The sequence below is a fragment of the Physella acuta genome, unplaced genomic scaffold (assembly GCF_028476545.2).
Source record: "Physella acuta isolate Inbredline_101_S28 unplaced genomic scaffold, ASM2847654v3 ptg001113l, whole genome shotgun sequence".
Classification (NCBI taxonomy): Eukaryota; Metazoa; Mollusca; class Gastropoda; family Physidae; genus Physella; species Physella acuta.
The window spans coordinates 147,545-163,985 of record NW_026732630.1 but is presented as its reverse complement, the minus strand read 5'-3'; the positions used below and the strand labels follow the sequence as shown (position 1 = coordinate 163,985).

The following is a 16,441-nucleotide window of genomic DNA, read 5'->3' as shown; positions in this document are numbered from 1 at the left end:
TTTAAAACCGTTCGGCGAGCAACTGACTCGGGGCTGAAAGTTGACTCGAGGGTTATATGCTTATTGAGGGTACGGCTTCGCGACCGTAAATCAGAAAGACTTGAATTTACAACACAAAGTAGTTATAAAAGTGAACTGTACATCGGTGTAAAGATTGAAAAAGAATTAGTTTGTTTTCGTGTATATATCGTCATTTAAATTTTAAAAACTGATTTTTTAAAATGAAATAAGCAAGTTATTTTTTCAATTTATACAACAAACGATAGACTAGAATTCGCTCTTCAAAATGACATTAAGATTATGCTTCTACGATGCTTCGTCGCGAAGCCGCAACCAAATGAAACAGTGTGGGGTCGATCGGTACACGCAAAACGGTGAAATTTGTTGACGTAACTGATACTTTTCAAACAAATATAAAACACATTCAAACATATGTTACAGATATACAAATACCAGATTACGACAGATAAAGGCTTAAACTTTATTGACATATAATTTTTATTCTTATAGGACAACTAGAAGTAGTGAAATTTTATTTTTGAAAACCGCAAAAACTGACCCTAAAACGCACTTTTTCGCCAGTTTGGACTACCTATTATAACCCTCTAATTACTGAGGTTTTTATGTATGTTCTCCTTATGTACTATCTACCACCAAACACAATGTTATGAAGCGTAGTTACCATGTTGATATGAGCGTAGTCACTATGTTATGAGCGTGGGCAATATGTTGATATGAGTGTAGTCACTATGTTGATATGAAAGTGGACAATATGGGGCTGATAAAAAAAAAACAAGTAACAATTGTATTTAGTTTTTTTTTTATGTAAAATATTCGACACCTTTTTTTTTTATCCCGCCCCGGGTAAGGATTAAAATTAAAGTGTGAACAATTTGACCTGTTTCGATAAAAATTTATCTGGCTAGGAACACCGTCTAGAGACAGATTAAGTTCGTTACTGGGGGCTCAACTCATGGTCAAACTTTGGTGGGTTTTTTTTTAATTTTATTTATTTTAAAACTGAGACCTAAGTCATCCTAAGACATCAAGATTGGACAGGCCTAGTGTTTATTTGTTTATTTCATCCTAAGATGATGTTATACAATGTTTTAAAATATTTTTGTTCTTTTTAAAGTTTGAACCAAATGCTGCGGTAATTACTATTCTTTTTTTTTTCCAGACCGGCATTTTAAGTCTCTGTGTTTATCCCCAAACGTTTCGGATTTTATGTATTGACCTTTGTCTTTTTTGGTTGAATTAGATTTTTTTTTTTTACCACTTTCACTAGTAGTCTGGGAATTCCCGGTCTAGACCCTTCACTTCAGTGCTTGTACATTTTCACAAGCTCAGTGCTTCTGTCTTTAAGTTATTGGTTTTTTTTTTACCCCATTTTTTTTGTGGTCCATTATTCAAGGGCTTGTTGTAGTTGACATTTGCGGGTCTCATTATTTTTGGAATAAAAATCACCTGGTATTATCGGTATGTCTGGATACCGTCTGGTAACGGTAGACGATGGGGGGGGGGGGGCATATCAGTACAGGCTACAGGTGATATGGGGTAGGTACTTTGTTCTACCTTACAGGAGAAGAAATGAGACATGGCATTCAAATTAAATCGCATTGGTTTTTTTCTTTGTATTGTATTAAAGGGATTTCATCCAACATAGTTATTACGTGCAGTGGTGTAACTATTCCGCAGTTATACTATTAAAATATGTTATATATGAATCAGCAATGCGCCGCAGCATGCGTAGTTTTCATTCTATTGCTAGACTTAAAGGCAGCAGTTGTTTGATTTTGGAGTGTTCTCTACTAGATGGCTTGCTGTTGCCGGCTCTTCTTCTTCGTTCTTAATTATTAGTGTTGAAGAGGATCGAGATTTATCTGCCAGTGGGTTTGAACTCGAGACTTTGTTCGAATTTATCAACCATGAGCTTTTTGCCGACTCGACCACGCCTCCAACACAATTAAGCGTAACGTGTCAACTGGTTATGCGCCATTGAGGCCATTGACTCCGATTTCAGCCTGCTTTTCTTTTTGGATTTGCTTCCATAGCCTTTGTCAAACCAAGAACAAACTACAAGGCAGCAGTTGTTTAATTTTGGAGTTGTCTCTCCTAGAAGAGTGGCTGTCCCCAGCTAACGAGCCTCATCTGCCCGAGGGTTCGAACTCGAGACTTTTCGATTCAGCAACCATGTGCTTTACCGACTCGACCACGCCGACCCTGTTGCCGGCTGACGAACCCTACCTGCCCCGCGGGGGGGGGGGGGGGGGGGGGGTCCGAACTCGGGACTGTTTGGAGTAGATAACCCCACGCTCTCACTCCCGACCCCGCCATACAGAGAACAGTATATACTACTAATTATGTTTTAAGATAAATTAGTTTGCCCCTCTCCGACTTAATGGTTGAAAAGTTGTATCATTAAAACTCTACATCAACAATTATCCTCTAGTACATTATCTGTGTGTTCTCTTTTATCCTTAAATTAAGAATACATGACATCAACAACTATCCCACTCATCCTAGTCCAGTGTTTCTTCCAGACTTTTTTCTCCGGGGGGGGGGGGGGCACTTGAAATTTTCGGGGGGGGGGGGGCGGTAAACTTTCTTCGGGGGGCGGACACTGTTAAAAGTATATATTTTCTATATAAATTATATAAATTTCATTTCGTTCGGGGGGGGGGGGGGGGGGCGGTAAAAAATTTTCGGGGGGGGGGGGAAGAGATGCCTGGAAGAAACTCTGTCCTAGTCCATTAACTATGTATCCTTTTTATCCTTGAAAGTTTACAGTACATCAACACATTACACCCTACCCCGCTAACCCCGCCCCCTACCACGATTTCCGTGAGATTACAACCATCTCCATTATTGACGTGTTTTTCTCGGAATTCCCAATAACTATTGGAAAGGTCAAGGAAACTCTAGACAATAACAGCTCATTAGAAATCTTTCACGCTCTCCTATCGGCTTTGATTCCCCTGTTTATAGCCTTGTTTTGATGCAGTTCTTTCAGTCCACGTTGGTGGCTGGCTAATGCCTCACGTAATTGTATTATCGTGGTGCCGATGTTGGAAGCGACATGGGGCTGGTAGTTAGTAGTGTGATAGTGGGGCTGGTAGTTAGTATTGTGACAGTGAGTGTCGAAGTAGTGTATTGGGTGTCTGGTAGTGTCATGGTAGTGTAATGACTATCTGGTAGTGGTGTCATGGTAGTATATGACTATCTGGTAGTGAGTGTCGTGGTAGCGCATTGACTATCTGGTAGTTTATAGGTAGTGTCATGACTGGTAGTGAGTGACATTGTGTGAGTGAGAAGCAAGCTAGTACGGCAGTGTCTAGTCGGTGTGGCAGCGAGTTCCTTGCCACTGACAGTGGGTGTCATCTCACTCTATTAGTGTCATGCCAATATGACAAGTGTCATTTCACTCTGCTAGTGTCATATGACAACAGTCTTTTTACTGTGGTAGTGTCATGCCAACAAGACAAGTGCCATTTCACTGTGGTGGTGTCATATGACAAATGTCTTTTTACTGTGGCAGTGTTATGCCAATATGGCGGTGACTCATTTCACTGTGCCAATGTCATAACAAACTGACAAGTGTCATCTCACTGTGCCGCTGTCGTGACAATGAATGTCAGCTGTCGTGACAGTGACATGTCAGGCCGATGTGGCAGCGAGTGTAACGACGCGGGCCGTCAGGTATTAATTTTGATTCCTCCTCCAAAAGACTTCGCCCGCGTGCAGTTTTAGCGACCTCGTTGATTGGCCCGTCGGTCGTGTGCCGGATTGGCGCTCACCGTGAACCGGGCAGCAGAAGTCTTGAGGGAGTCGTCGGATGGCGTGTCAACCATCTCGTGGACACAGCTTCACGTGGCGCGTGGTCTAGGTGAGCACTTGGCTGATCTCCCATCTTTACAACAACAACACCGGCATTGAAGCAACGTTCACCATGATGTCGGAGTGTTACATTGACTTGGACTTGATGACCAATTATACCCTGACCAGTGGGAATAAGACCAATTTTAACACTAGCGCTGGTAATAGGAGCAGTACTAAGTCCAGCATCAATTCAAGGAATATTAACAATAACCTGAACCATTGCGTGTTGGATATGGACTTGATGGTCGACTCAACTGGTAAGGTTAGCTGTAGACTCCGTGGTTTTGATTAAAAATAGAATGTTTAATAGATCTATTTCTTCTTTCTATTTTAGTTATGCCTTGTTTAAATTAACTTGTATCATTTTACCGATGGCTTGTAAAAACCGAGTTGGTTTTTTTTACACTAAGAAATATTTTTTTTGGTTGGGTTGTGAGTGATCATCTAATTAGTAGTGATTATGCCAAATTGTATCTATCTGTTGCCTGTTTCTGTTCGTTGTTTTTTTTCTTAGCTTTTATCCGAGTTCCTGTGTTATATACTTATAGATTTTGAAAAAAAAAAAGAGATTTTTAAAACCGCGTAAAGGTTTTCAGCAAGAAAACTGGCGTTGATTTCAACTGATGCTCTGTGTATGATGATGGGGGAGTCTTTAAGTGAGACTTGTCAGCTGAATTCACTTTGTCATTCCTGATGTGAGATTTTGAAGCTGTATACCTGAAAATGGAATCAGAATTCATTTTGTCTTGGGAATCGGATTTAACTTTGGCATTACTGAAGTGAGACTCTAAAATTGTAGGCACGGAAGGGAATCAGAACTTACTTTGGCATTCTTGAGGTGAGACTCGTGAAGATTTAGGCCCAGTAAGAGAATCAGAATTCACTTTGGCATTCCTAAAGTGAGACTCTAAAGTTGAAGGCCGGGTAAGAGAATCAGAATTCACTTTGTTATTCCCGAAGTGAAACCAAAGTTGTAGGCTCGGAAGGAATCAACTTTGTTATTCCTGAAGGGGGACTCTTGAAGATTTAAGCCCGGAAGGGAATCAGAATTCACTTTGTCTGAAATGAAGACAATCATCGTCTGGGTCACGCTGACCTGACGTGAGCTGGGTCACGCTGACCTGACGTGAGCTGGGTTGGCCATTGGTTGGCTTGAATGACTAGAGACCACCGTGGTAATGGCCGATGTTTGTTGGACTGTGGGCTAGACGCTTCCTCCTCTTTCACGTAGAAGAATGGTGGACTGGAGGTAATTGACCTTTCTGGGGTGCTGGTCACGTTTTGAAGTGTTGGCGCTCGGCAGTTTTGGTCACGTGGTGAAGTGCCGATCACGTTTTGAAGTGGTTGTCACGTTTTGAAGTGGTTGTCACGTTCTGAAATGTTTTTAAAGCTATGAAATAGTTGTCAGGTTATAAAGTTGGGGGGGGGGTCACGTTATGAAATGGGGGTCACCGTATAAAATGGTAGTTTCTTTATAAATTGAAGGTCACAGTATAAAAATGGTGGTCAAGTTATGAAATGGTGGTCACGTTATAAAGTGAGGGATCACGTTTTGAAATGATGGTCACGATCTGAAGTAGTGATCACGTAAAATAGGAGTCACGTTTTGAAGAAGTGATAACGTTATAAAATTGTGGTCACATTAAAAAAAATGGTCACGTTATGAAATGGGGGTCATGATATAAAGTGGAGGCTTATTAAATGGAGGTCATGATATAAAGTGGGGGCTTATTAAATGGAGGTCATGATATAAAGTGGGGGCTTATTAAATGGAGGTCATGATATAAAGTGGAGGCTTATTAAATGGAGGTCATGATATAAAGTGGGGGCTTATTAAATGGAGGTCATGATATAAAGTGGGGGCTTATTAAATGGAGGTCATGATATAAAGTGGAGGCTTATTAAATGGAGGTCATGATATAAAGTGGAGGCTTATTAAATGGAGGTCATGATATAAAGTGGAGGCTTATTAAATGGAGGTCATGATATAAAGTGGAGGCTTATTAAATGGAGGTCATGATATAAAGTGGAGGCTTATTAAATGGAGGTCATGATATAAAGTGGAGGCTTATTAAATGGAGGTCATGATATAAAGTGGAGGCTTATTAAATGGAGGTCATGATATAAAGTGGAGGCTTATTAAATGGAGGTCATTATATAAAGTGGAGGCTTATTAAATGGAGGTCATGATATAGAAATGGTGGTAACATTATAAAGTGGTATTCGCTTTCTGAATGATCGACATGTAATGACTTTTTTTTTACTGTAAACATTTCAAACGTTTAGACACGTGTGTAAACTTTGAAAGTTTTTTTTTTAAAACCATGTGTCAAAATTTTAGGCATTTTGTGTAAATATGTAAACAAACACAATTCTCAAAACATCCCCCCCCCCCCCCCAATCCCCTTCAGTTTTATTACAACCGTCATCTTTGTCTGTGACGTATTTCGCATTACATATTACATGTGTATTTCCCGGAATGACTACAGTCCATTTTCAACACGCGGACCCCCCCCCCCCCCCCTTTTTTTTTTATAAACACCTCAAACACGATGCTAAAGATGCCGTTTTAAATAGTTTCATACATAAATAATACAACGTTAATTGCTGTTTCAAATTAGTTGTTTTTTTACAATCTGACGAGTGATACTGTTTATTATTGTATGCAGTTGCAAGCGCCGCTTCACATTTCTAAAGTTAATTTCCGCTTTCCGAATTAATAGCGGAAATTTCCGGACGGTGGGGCGCCCATTATTGCCAGCTCATGTTTTATTTTTTGTTGTTGTTGTTGTGATGTGATGAAACTAAGCCTTTTCGAACACACACACACACAGGCAATTAGCGCATCTACGCACGCAATAAGTACACACACACACACGGGCAATTAGCGCATCTACGCACGCAATAAGTACACACACACACACACACACACACACACAGAGTCCAACTAATGCTGTACCGAGAGTAATTCGTTTCATGTGCTGACTGGTTTTATAGTGCAGGCTGCTTACCATAATAGGATGGAAATTTGCAATCAATGATCTGGTGTTACATGTACTATACGTTCAAGTAACTTTACATTCATGTGGGCCCTACTGTACATTCATGTACTATACTCTATACTTTCTATTTCTCTATACCTGTCACTTCAAACATCAGTTGCATAATATTTCCATTTTGATAAACATCACCACCATTGTATATCTATATATCTGACATCACTACTATTGCATATGTTTCTATGGGACATCACTACCATTGTATATCTTTCTATGGGACATCACTACCATTGTATATCTTTCTATAGGGACATCACTACCATTGTATATCTTTCTATGGGACATCACTACCATTGTATATCTTTCTATGGGACATCACTACCATTGTATATCTTTCTATGGGACATCACTCTCATTGTATATCTTTCTATGGGACATCACTACCATTGTATATCTTTCTATGGGACATCACTACCATTGTATATCTTTCTATGGGACATCACTCTCATTGTATATCTTTCTATGGGACATCACTACTATTGTATATCTTTCTATGGGACATCACTCTCATTGTATATCTTTCTATGGGACATCACTACCATAGTATATACCCATATCTGACATCACTACCATTGTATTTACCTACTGTCTCCACCCCCCTCCCCCTCTGAAGAGTAAAGTATCTTGTCTTTGGCAAACTTTCTGTTTCCCTGTTAGCTGTAGTGCTTGCACATTCCCCTTACTGTGTACACTTAAACTGGGCTATAGTTCCACAACTGATACTACAGGTATTTCAATTGGAATTTTTTTTTTTTACCTCGCCATCAACCACCACATGATGACTGTGGTGAATGTCTCACCTGTGGGGACTGTAATCTCATGCGACCCTCCTTGTGTGTTTCAGGACAAAAGATGGCCGCCTACAGCGTGTCCAGGAACACCGTGGACCTGGCCATTGACCCCTTGATCCTGTGCAAGCTCTGCCTGTCTGAGTGTCCGTTGGAAGACATGTATGAGCTCTTTGAATGCAAGTGCCTCTTCTGTGAAATGGTGAGTACAATGGTTTTGTGTGTGTGTATATCTGTCTGTCTGTCTGTCCATATATATATATATATATATATATATATATATATATATATATATATATATATATATATATATATATATGTGTGTGTATATACACATGTATAATGTTTTGTGTGGATAAAACCACTTTGCATTATGGTTAAGATAACTGTTTAAAAACTCAGGTTAATAACTCTAGAAAAAATGAAAATGTTAGGGAAAAATGTATTTGCTTTGTGCGAGGGTTTAATTACCATAAACATAAAACATGAAATATATTGATTACATTATACTGTAGAGAGCAGAGTGAAATAAATTATACAGCACATCTCTGGTTAAAAGCTGGAGGCAGTACAACAGTTTAGTTGTATCTTATCCTGTCACACATCATCTGATGTTGTAACAGGATCCTGTCATACATCATCTGATGTTGTAACATGATCTGTCACACATCATCTGATGTTGTAACATGATCTTGTCACACATCATCTGATGTTGTAACATGATCCTGTCACACATCATCTGATGTTGTAACATGATCCTGTCACACATCATCTGATGTTGTAACATGATCTTGTCACACATCATCTGATGTTGTAACATGATCTTGTTTCACATAATCTGATCTGTTACACGTCATCTGATGTTGTAACATGATCCTGTCACACATCATCTCCTAAAGTTGTGACATTGTCACTAGTTGCTAGGACAAGAGTAGTTTGTCACATCTTGTCACATTTTCTTGTCACACATCTTCTCCTGATGTTATGACATCATCTTTAGTTGCTAGCACAAAACAAGTTTGTAACTTAGTCCTTTGAAATATCTTTAGATGGATGGAAAACCATCATTATTATAACTCCATGTTTGAAATAACAATGACATACAAAATTTAGAAAAATTAAAAGCGCCTAAGGAAAAACTGGCTTTATTAAAAAAATTATTTTGAAATCACTCCGAGTGAAGAAAAATGTTCCTTGATAATAAAAACATTTTTAACGTAGGTCTGTTGATCTACTTACATTGCTATTAAGCTATAGTAAAATAAAAACTTTGCTATTAAAACTTCTGAAAGCATTAGTTAAAATTTGTTTTTTAAAGCATCTTTGTGTTGGAATTATTTATAATAGTGAACAGAATTACAGGAATAGCTCTCCAAATTAGCTTAAAACTGTTTTTAATATTTAATAGAAGCTCTAAAATATTCACAGACATGACTTATTTAATGTCAAATTACACAAGTATGATAGTTTAAAGCTGATATCTGTTAAGGTTTAAAATTACCCAATGAATTGCTTGTATTCCCAGCAGTATAATAGTTTAGAGCTGATATCTGCTTAGGTTTAAAATTACCCAATGAACTGCTTGTATTCCCAGTGCATGAAGCAGTATCTATGTGTGATGATAGCTGAGGGTATGGTGACTGACATAACCTGCCCAGACGCCCAGTGTAGGAAGCAAGGGACAGTCACAACAGATGAGGTGAGAAACTTTGATACATTGTTAGAGACTTTGATGGCTGTGGTCAACTTGTAGGGTCATCTTATTGTACTCGGACATATCTTTTTACAGTTTAAGAACTAAGTTGTTTTTTATTGCTTTACATTTTCAACTTTCAAAATGAACTTAAAGCTACTGTGGACTTATTTTGGTGAAATATTTGAAACAAATATTTAATTATTTTCTAGAAGGCTTCTGAATTGTGTATTCTTTAAATAAGTTGCTTCTTTCTAATACAAAGTAAAAAATTAAAAGCAATCCAGAATTGCATGTTTTAAATAAGGTTTATCTGAAATTTAACTCTATTATGACATGCATATTTGTGTACATGTCATAATTTGCATACTACTTGACTTGGTATACAATGTTAGGGACAGCTACACATAGTTTTCCATACATGGAATAATTTTTGGACAAAAATCCTGAGGTCATGTCAGAAGGGCTGTGGGGTCAAGCGGTCAACATTTCTTAAATGATTATCTTATGTGCTGTTTTTGAGTCTATGAGACACCCAGCTCTAACAAGTACCTGGCTTAAATTAGAATAAGAAAAGAAAAGAAATCTGAGGATGGTAATGGCCACACTATCCTTTTATACAATATTGCTCCATAAACATGAACTCTACTTCATCCACACTATTGATCTCCAGGTGTGGACAAGGTACCTGACACTAACTTCACTACAGCAAGCATTGAAGAACTTGAGTTAAAAAAAAATTAGTGCACAAATAATAGGAAGCTTAGCTGTGAATAATGGCATTGCGCTTATATTGTCAGCCAACTGACATTTAAAAACTGATTATAAATAGAAAACCAGCAAGGGTTGGGATGAAAATCAATATCCAGTGCTTGAGGTTCATTGCTTTGAACATTTCTTTTCTATCTTGATTTTATTGAGGTTTTTTTTTAAACATGGTTTTTTAGTGCTTTTTCCCCCCTTAAATAATGGTGAGTTTTTTTTTAAAATAAAAACTTAAGGTGACAACCCTAGGAAAGTTGATTAAAAAACATTAAACAGCCCCGAACATTGGCACATTCAGTAATAGAACAGATGAAGTAGAGTTCATCTTCTCACCCAGATATAAAAAAAAAGACCCTCAGATTTCAATAAAAATAAAATGCTATTTCAGATTACGAAATCTCGTTTTAGCTCTTTGGAGTTCCATTTTAGTTTAATCATCAACTATAACTGGATCCTACAAAACAATAATGATTTTTTTTTTTTCATTTCCTATTACCATTTTATATATATATATATATATATATATATATAATATATATATATATAATATATATATATATAATATATATATATATATATATATATATATATATATAATATATATATATAATATATATATATATATATATAATATATATATATAATATATATATATATATATATAATATATATATATAATATATATATATATATATATAATATATATATATAATATATATATATATATATATAATATATATATATATATATATAATATATATATATAATATATATATATATATATATAATATATATATATAATATATATATATATATATATAATATATATATATAATATATATATATATATATATAATGGTAATAGGAAATGAAAAAAAAAAATATATATATATATATATATATATATATATAATCTATAAACAACTTTGTCTGAATGTTTTCAATTAAGTTCTGTTTAAATTAATTCATTAATTTCATGCTTTTTTTTCCCTCCATGACAGATAGAGAAGCTTGTAGACAGACAGACATTTCTACGATACAAGCGCCTACATTTCCAACGAGGTAAGTTCTGATGGTCACTCAATAGAAGTGAAGAACCTGGGCTGCTATTACAATTAAATGTTTGTGTGTATATTAAACTAACTGGGACAGCTGGTATCTTAGAGTGTTACAAAAACTGTACTCACTGGTCTGTTAGAATTTTATACAAACACTACTCACTCACAGCTTGGCTTAGAGATAGAGCACTAGACCACTTACCCAAAAGTCTCGAGTTCAAATCCAGTTTTGAGTCAGTAGAATGTCCCTGAGTCCACTCAGCTCTGATGGCTACCTTACTCATGTTAGTGAAAGTAAAGGTGGCTGGGCTTAGTGCTGAACACATTAACCTTTCACCCATGCCGAAGTCAAGAAACATGAGCTCTACTTTCTCACTTTGTTACAACTTCAGCTTGATGCCTATAAACACTAATTACACAATTATCATTTTAAAAGGGAAAAAATAATTTTAATGGACTAAAATCTATTTAATTTTTCTTTGTTGACAAGTGTTGACATTATTATTTAATTTAAAGTATATACAAATAACTGGATTATAGGTCAAATGTGCAGATTGAGAAGAATCTGTTATGAAGTTTTTATTTCAAATTATTTAATAACTTCCAATTTTCTTCTTCCGTTTACAGAGGTTGACCTTGACCCCTACAGGACATTCTGTCCAGAAATAGGCTGTGAGACTGTGTGCCATGTCTGCTCGTCACAAACCCACCTGGGTGGGGGGGCCACATCGTCCATGTCTGCTGCCATACCTGTCATGTGTCCTACGGTAAGTTTGGCCAGCGTCAACATTGTGGGGGGTGGGGCATGGCTCTCTCTGGGATGTATTCAGATGAGACTGTTGTGTTCCATGTAGGAATGTGTCAAGTTTCTCATTTAGACGTCAGTAACCCACGAAGGAATTTGTCCTGCTTCTCATATAAATACAAATATTCCCTTTATATAAATGCGTGGAGCTTATCATATTTATGGTGACTGAAAAGATGCACTACAAAAACTTTGCACAAAAAAAAGTGCCTAAGGGCATTTTTGTTTTCTTAATTTGAGCATTTATAGACATTAACAAGAATGACCACATGTATATTATAGCATAATAAAACATTTCCATGAAATATGACAAAATTAAAGTGTATTAGTATGATTAGTTTGTATTTGCCCACTTTTTTGTTTGTGCAGTTTTCTGTTGCCCGGTTTTTCCGATAGGGCATTTTTCTGGGAACGCATGTATACATTTATGCCCCATGTAGGAATGTGTCAAGTTCTTCATATAAACATATCTGTGCCCCATGTAGGAATGAGTCAAGTTTCTCATGTACACATGTGCCCCATGTAGGAATGTCTCAAGATTTTCATATAAACACACATCTGTGCCCATGTAGGAATGTGTCAAGTTGCTCATATACTGACAAACTTATGTTTTTCTCTCTCTTCTAGTGTGGTCTCCAGTTCTGTTCCATATGCAAGTCAAAGTGGCACGCCTCAAAATCATGTGATGAAGTTGTCACGTCAGCGCCTTTAGAGGAATTAGGGTAAGAAAATGGCTATTCCAATCAGCCCATTTAGATGAATTAGGGTAAGAAAATGGCTATTCTAAATCGGCACATTTAGATGAATTAGGGTAAGAAAATGGCTATTCTAAATCGGCACATTTAGAGGAATTAGGGTAAGAAAATGGCTATTCTAATCACCAGATTTAAACAAACTAAAATGTACTTGTTTCTGTGACCTCCGCATATGAAGAGATAATGTCTGTACTATGCCCAGACACTTTTTTCCCTAACATAAGTCAGGTACCCATCAGAGTTAAGTGGACTCGGAGACGTGCTATGACTCTAGCCAGGCTTTTTGGGTTATCAGACAAACACTCTACTATTAGCCTATGCCGTCCCATATTTTAAGATCATGTGATTTAAAGAAGTCATTACAAATAAATCAATTTTCTTTTATAAATTTTAAGAATCCTTTTCCACAACATAGATCACACTAAAATAATGTGATAAAAAAAGTTAATGAAAAATAGTTTTAAAATCAATTTTGTTTTATCTATTTTTAGTATCCCTTTCCACAACACCGACGACGCCAAGATAAAAAGGTGTCCAGTGTGTCATGTACCCATTGAACGCAACGATGGCTGCGCACAGATGATGTGTAAGCGGTGTAAGCATGTCTTCTGCTGGTACTGTCTGCAGTCTTTAGATGTAAGTAATGGTGGTGGTAGTCTTTAGATGTAAGTAATGGTGGTAGTCTTTAGATGTAAGTAATGGTGGTGGTAGTCTTTAGATGTAAGTACTGGTGGTGGTAGTCTTTAGATGTAAGTAATGGTGGTGGTAGTCTTTAGATGTAAGTAATGGTGGTGGTAGTCTTTAGATGTAAGTACTGGTGGTGGTAGTCTTTAGATGTAAGTAATGGTGGTGGTAGTCTTTAGATGTAAGTAATGGTGGTGGTAGTCTTTAGATGTAAGTACTGGTGGTGGTAGTCTTTAGATGTAAGTAATGGTGGTGGTAGTCTTTAGATGTAAGTAATGGTGGTGGTAGTCTTTAGATGTAAGTAATGGTGGTGGTAGTCTTTAGATGTAAGTACTGGTGGTGGTAGTCTTTAGATGTAAGTAATGGTGGTGGTAGTCTTTAGATGTAAGTAATGGTGGTGGTAGTCTTTAGATGTAAGTACTGGTGGTGGTAGTCTTTAGATGTAAGTAATGGTGGTAGTCTTTAGATGTAAGTAATGGTGGTGGTAGTCTTTAGATGTAAGTAATGGTGGTAGTCTTTAGATGTAAGTAATGGTGGTCTATAGATGTAATTAATGGTGGTAGTAAATTCTGGCATAATGGTGGTAGTCTTTTATTGTAAGTTCTGATGTAATGGTGGCAGTCTTTTGATGTAATGAATAGCAAAATATCTTGGTGCTAGCGTGTCTTCAGATATCTGTAGATGGGATGTAAATTACATTTTTTTTAGTGTTAGTAATTATTTGTCAGCAATTGCCTTTACAAGATGTACATTTATGGTGTGTGCAATTAGTTATTTTTAAAGGTTGGCAGTAAAAATGTACATGTCAACATTTTAAAAAATCACTTGGTGGAATAATACAGGAATAGTTTAATGCAGTAAAAATAAAATTACAATACATTCTATCATGTTTGTTTCTCTGGCAGGAATAGTTTAATGCAGTAAAAATAAAATTACAATACATTCAATCATGTTTGTTTCTCTGGCAGGAATAGTTTAATGCAGTAAAAATAAAATTACAATACATTCAATCATGTTTGTTTCTCTGGCAGGACGACTTCCTTCTTCGCCACTATGACAAGGGGCCCTGTAAGAATAAACTTGGTCACTCTAGAGCCTCTGTTATTTGGCACAGAACCCAGGTAAAAACTGGCAAACATTCTAGGTGGCGCTCTCTGGTCTTTTTAAATACTGGATAATAAATTTAATTTTAAGTAAAAACTGATAAACATTCTAGGTGTAGCTCAATATTCTTTTAAATACTGTATAATAAATTTAACTTAAAGTTAGAACTAGCTCTCTTGTCTTTTAGACTGGATAATATATTTATCTCAAAGTAAAACCTGGCTAACATTTTTAATTGAATTCTGGTAAAGGGTCAAAGTTATTTAAATGTAACATTTTAGGTTTCTTTAAAGTGTTTATTAAATTGTACTGTGTGTGGTAGTTATAGAAATAAAAAAAAAATTTTAGAAAATATAACCACCATATTTAGGCTATCTGTTTTTTTTTAATACATCTTATAAATAGAATTTTTTAAGAGAAACAGTAAACATATTAAACAGTTAAATCAGATTCCTGTCTATGTTCATTACAAAATAAGTCGTAAGTTAATCTCAGTATAGTGATGTCAAATCTTAGGCCAGTCTCTAAGTTAACTTGTTCTGTCTTGTTGCAGGTGGTTGGTATTTTTGCTGGGTTTGGTGTACTGCTGTTGGTTGCATCCCCTTTCTTGCTGTTGGCCGCCCCTTGCATCCTGTGCTGCAAGTGTAAAATTTGTCGATGCTGTGATGAGGAGGAAGGGGAGGGGTTCTCAACTTGATGAGTCTCTAGACACCTGTAGCCCCCTCTCTTGAAATCCATGTGCTACTCATGGTTGCCTCTTTGGCTTATGTGAACAAGCTGGCCAGGTGGCCGTTGAATTTCTAGTTAAAACTAAAAAAAAGCAGCTGGACTTACTTTGTGATTATATGTTGATATTATATTATGTGGATGACTAATGGACAGAGACATGGAGCTTTGTGGATATAATTACGATTTCGGGCTGAATTCATTCTCAAGTTTGGATTAGGTCTTTGTCTATCGAGGGTGTAGATATTAGACTTGGCGTGGTTTGATCTAGTTCAGGTTTGAACAAGCTGGTCTGGTATTTATTGTGTTTCACTCTTTGTGTTTTTTTCTCTGTTCTGAGAACGCCAAGAATCCTGCCTTTATACTGTTGTTGGGGATTCAGTCAAGTCAGAGGCAGGCGATGGTCCAGTATAATGCTACAGTGCCTGTTCTACTGGCTCAGCCAGGCTCTGCTCCCCTACAAATGATGCCCTGCAGAATGTAATTTATAGATTAAAACTGTTAAAAGAGAACTGTTTGGAAATATGAAAAAGCTGGTTGGGGAAAAGCCAGCGAAACGTTACAAGGATCAGAAAATGTTTCCCTCCTCTAGTTCACAGTTTCTGGTGGAACTGGATAACAAATTATTTATTTATAACTTGTACAAATTCCATCAGTTTTGTATATATATGTATATTTATTGCATTATATATATATTGTAAATGTTATATATATATATATATATATATATATATATATATATATATATATATATATATATATATATTTCAAGATATATTTATAAATTTAAAGATATATATATATAAATATAGATATATATTTAGATATATAAATCTCTTTAAATATATATATTTAAATATACATACATATTTAAATATATATATATATCTTTAAATATACATATCTATATTTAAATACATATGAATACATACATATAATTACAAATGATATTGTTAATTATAAACTTAATGTGCTTCTTCTATATAAATTGTCTTGTACATATTTTTGTTATTTCAAAAATCTCATGAAATTGTGTATATAAATACACATCGTCAATTTTTTTAAAAATCTTTTTTTCTCTGCTGATTTTTTATTTAATTTGTGACCTTAAAACATAACATAAAT

At 35.9% G+C, this 16,441-nt stretch overlaps 1 protein-coding gene across 1 annotated transcript; it reads left to right on the top strand.

Annotated features, from left to right (window-relative positions):
* Positions 1-3,868: 3,868 nt before the first annotated feature.
* Positions 3,869-15,970, top strand: LOC131955898 (E3 ubiquitin-protein ligase RNF144A). Its single transcript, XM_059320206.1, has 9 exons — positions 3,869-4,136; positions 7,783-7,928; positions 9,321-9,425; positions 11,186-11,246; positions 11,870-12,009; positions 12,675-12,769; positions 13,294-13,438; positions 14,518-14,607; positions 15,144-15,970. The coding sequence occupies exons 1-9, from the start codon at positions 3,950-3,952 to the stop codon at positions 15,285-15,287; spliced, it is 1,113 nt and encodes a 370-aa protein (XP_059176189.1). The 5' UTR covers positions 3,869-3,949; the 3' UTR covers positions 15,288-15,970.
* The last annotated feature ends 471 nt before the right edge of the window (positions 15,971-16,441 follow it).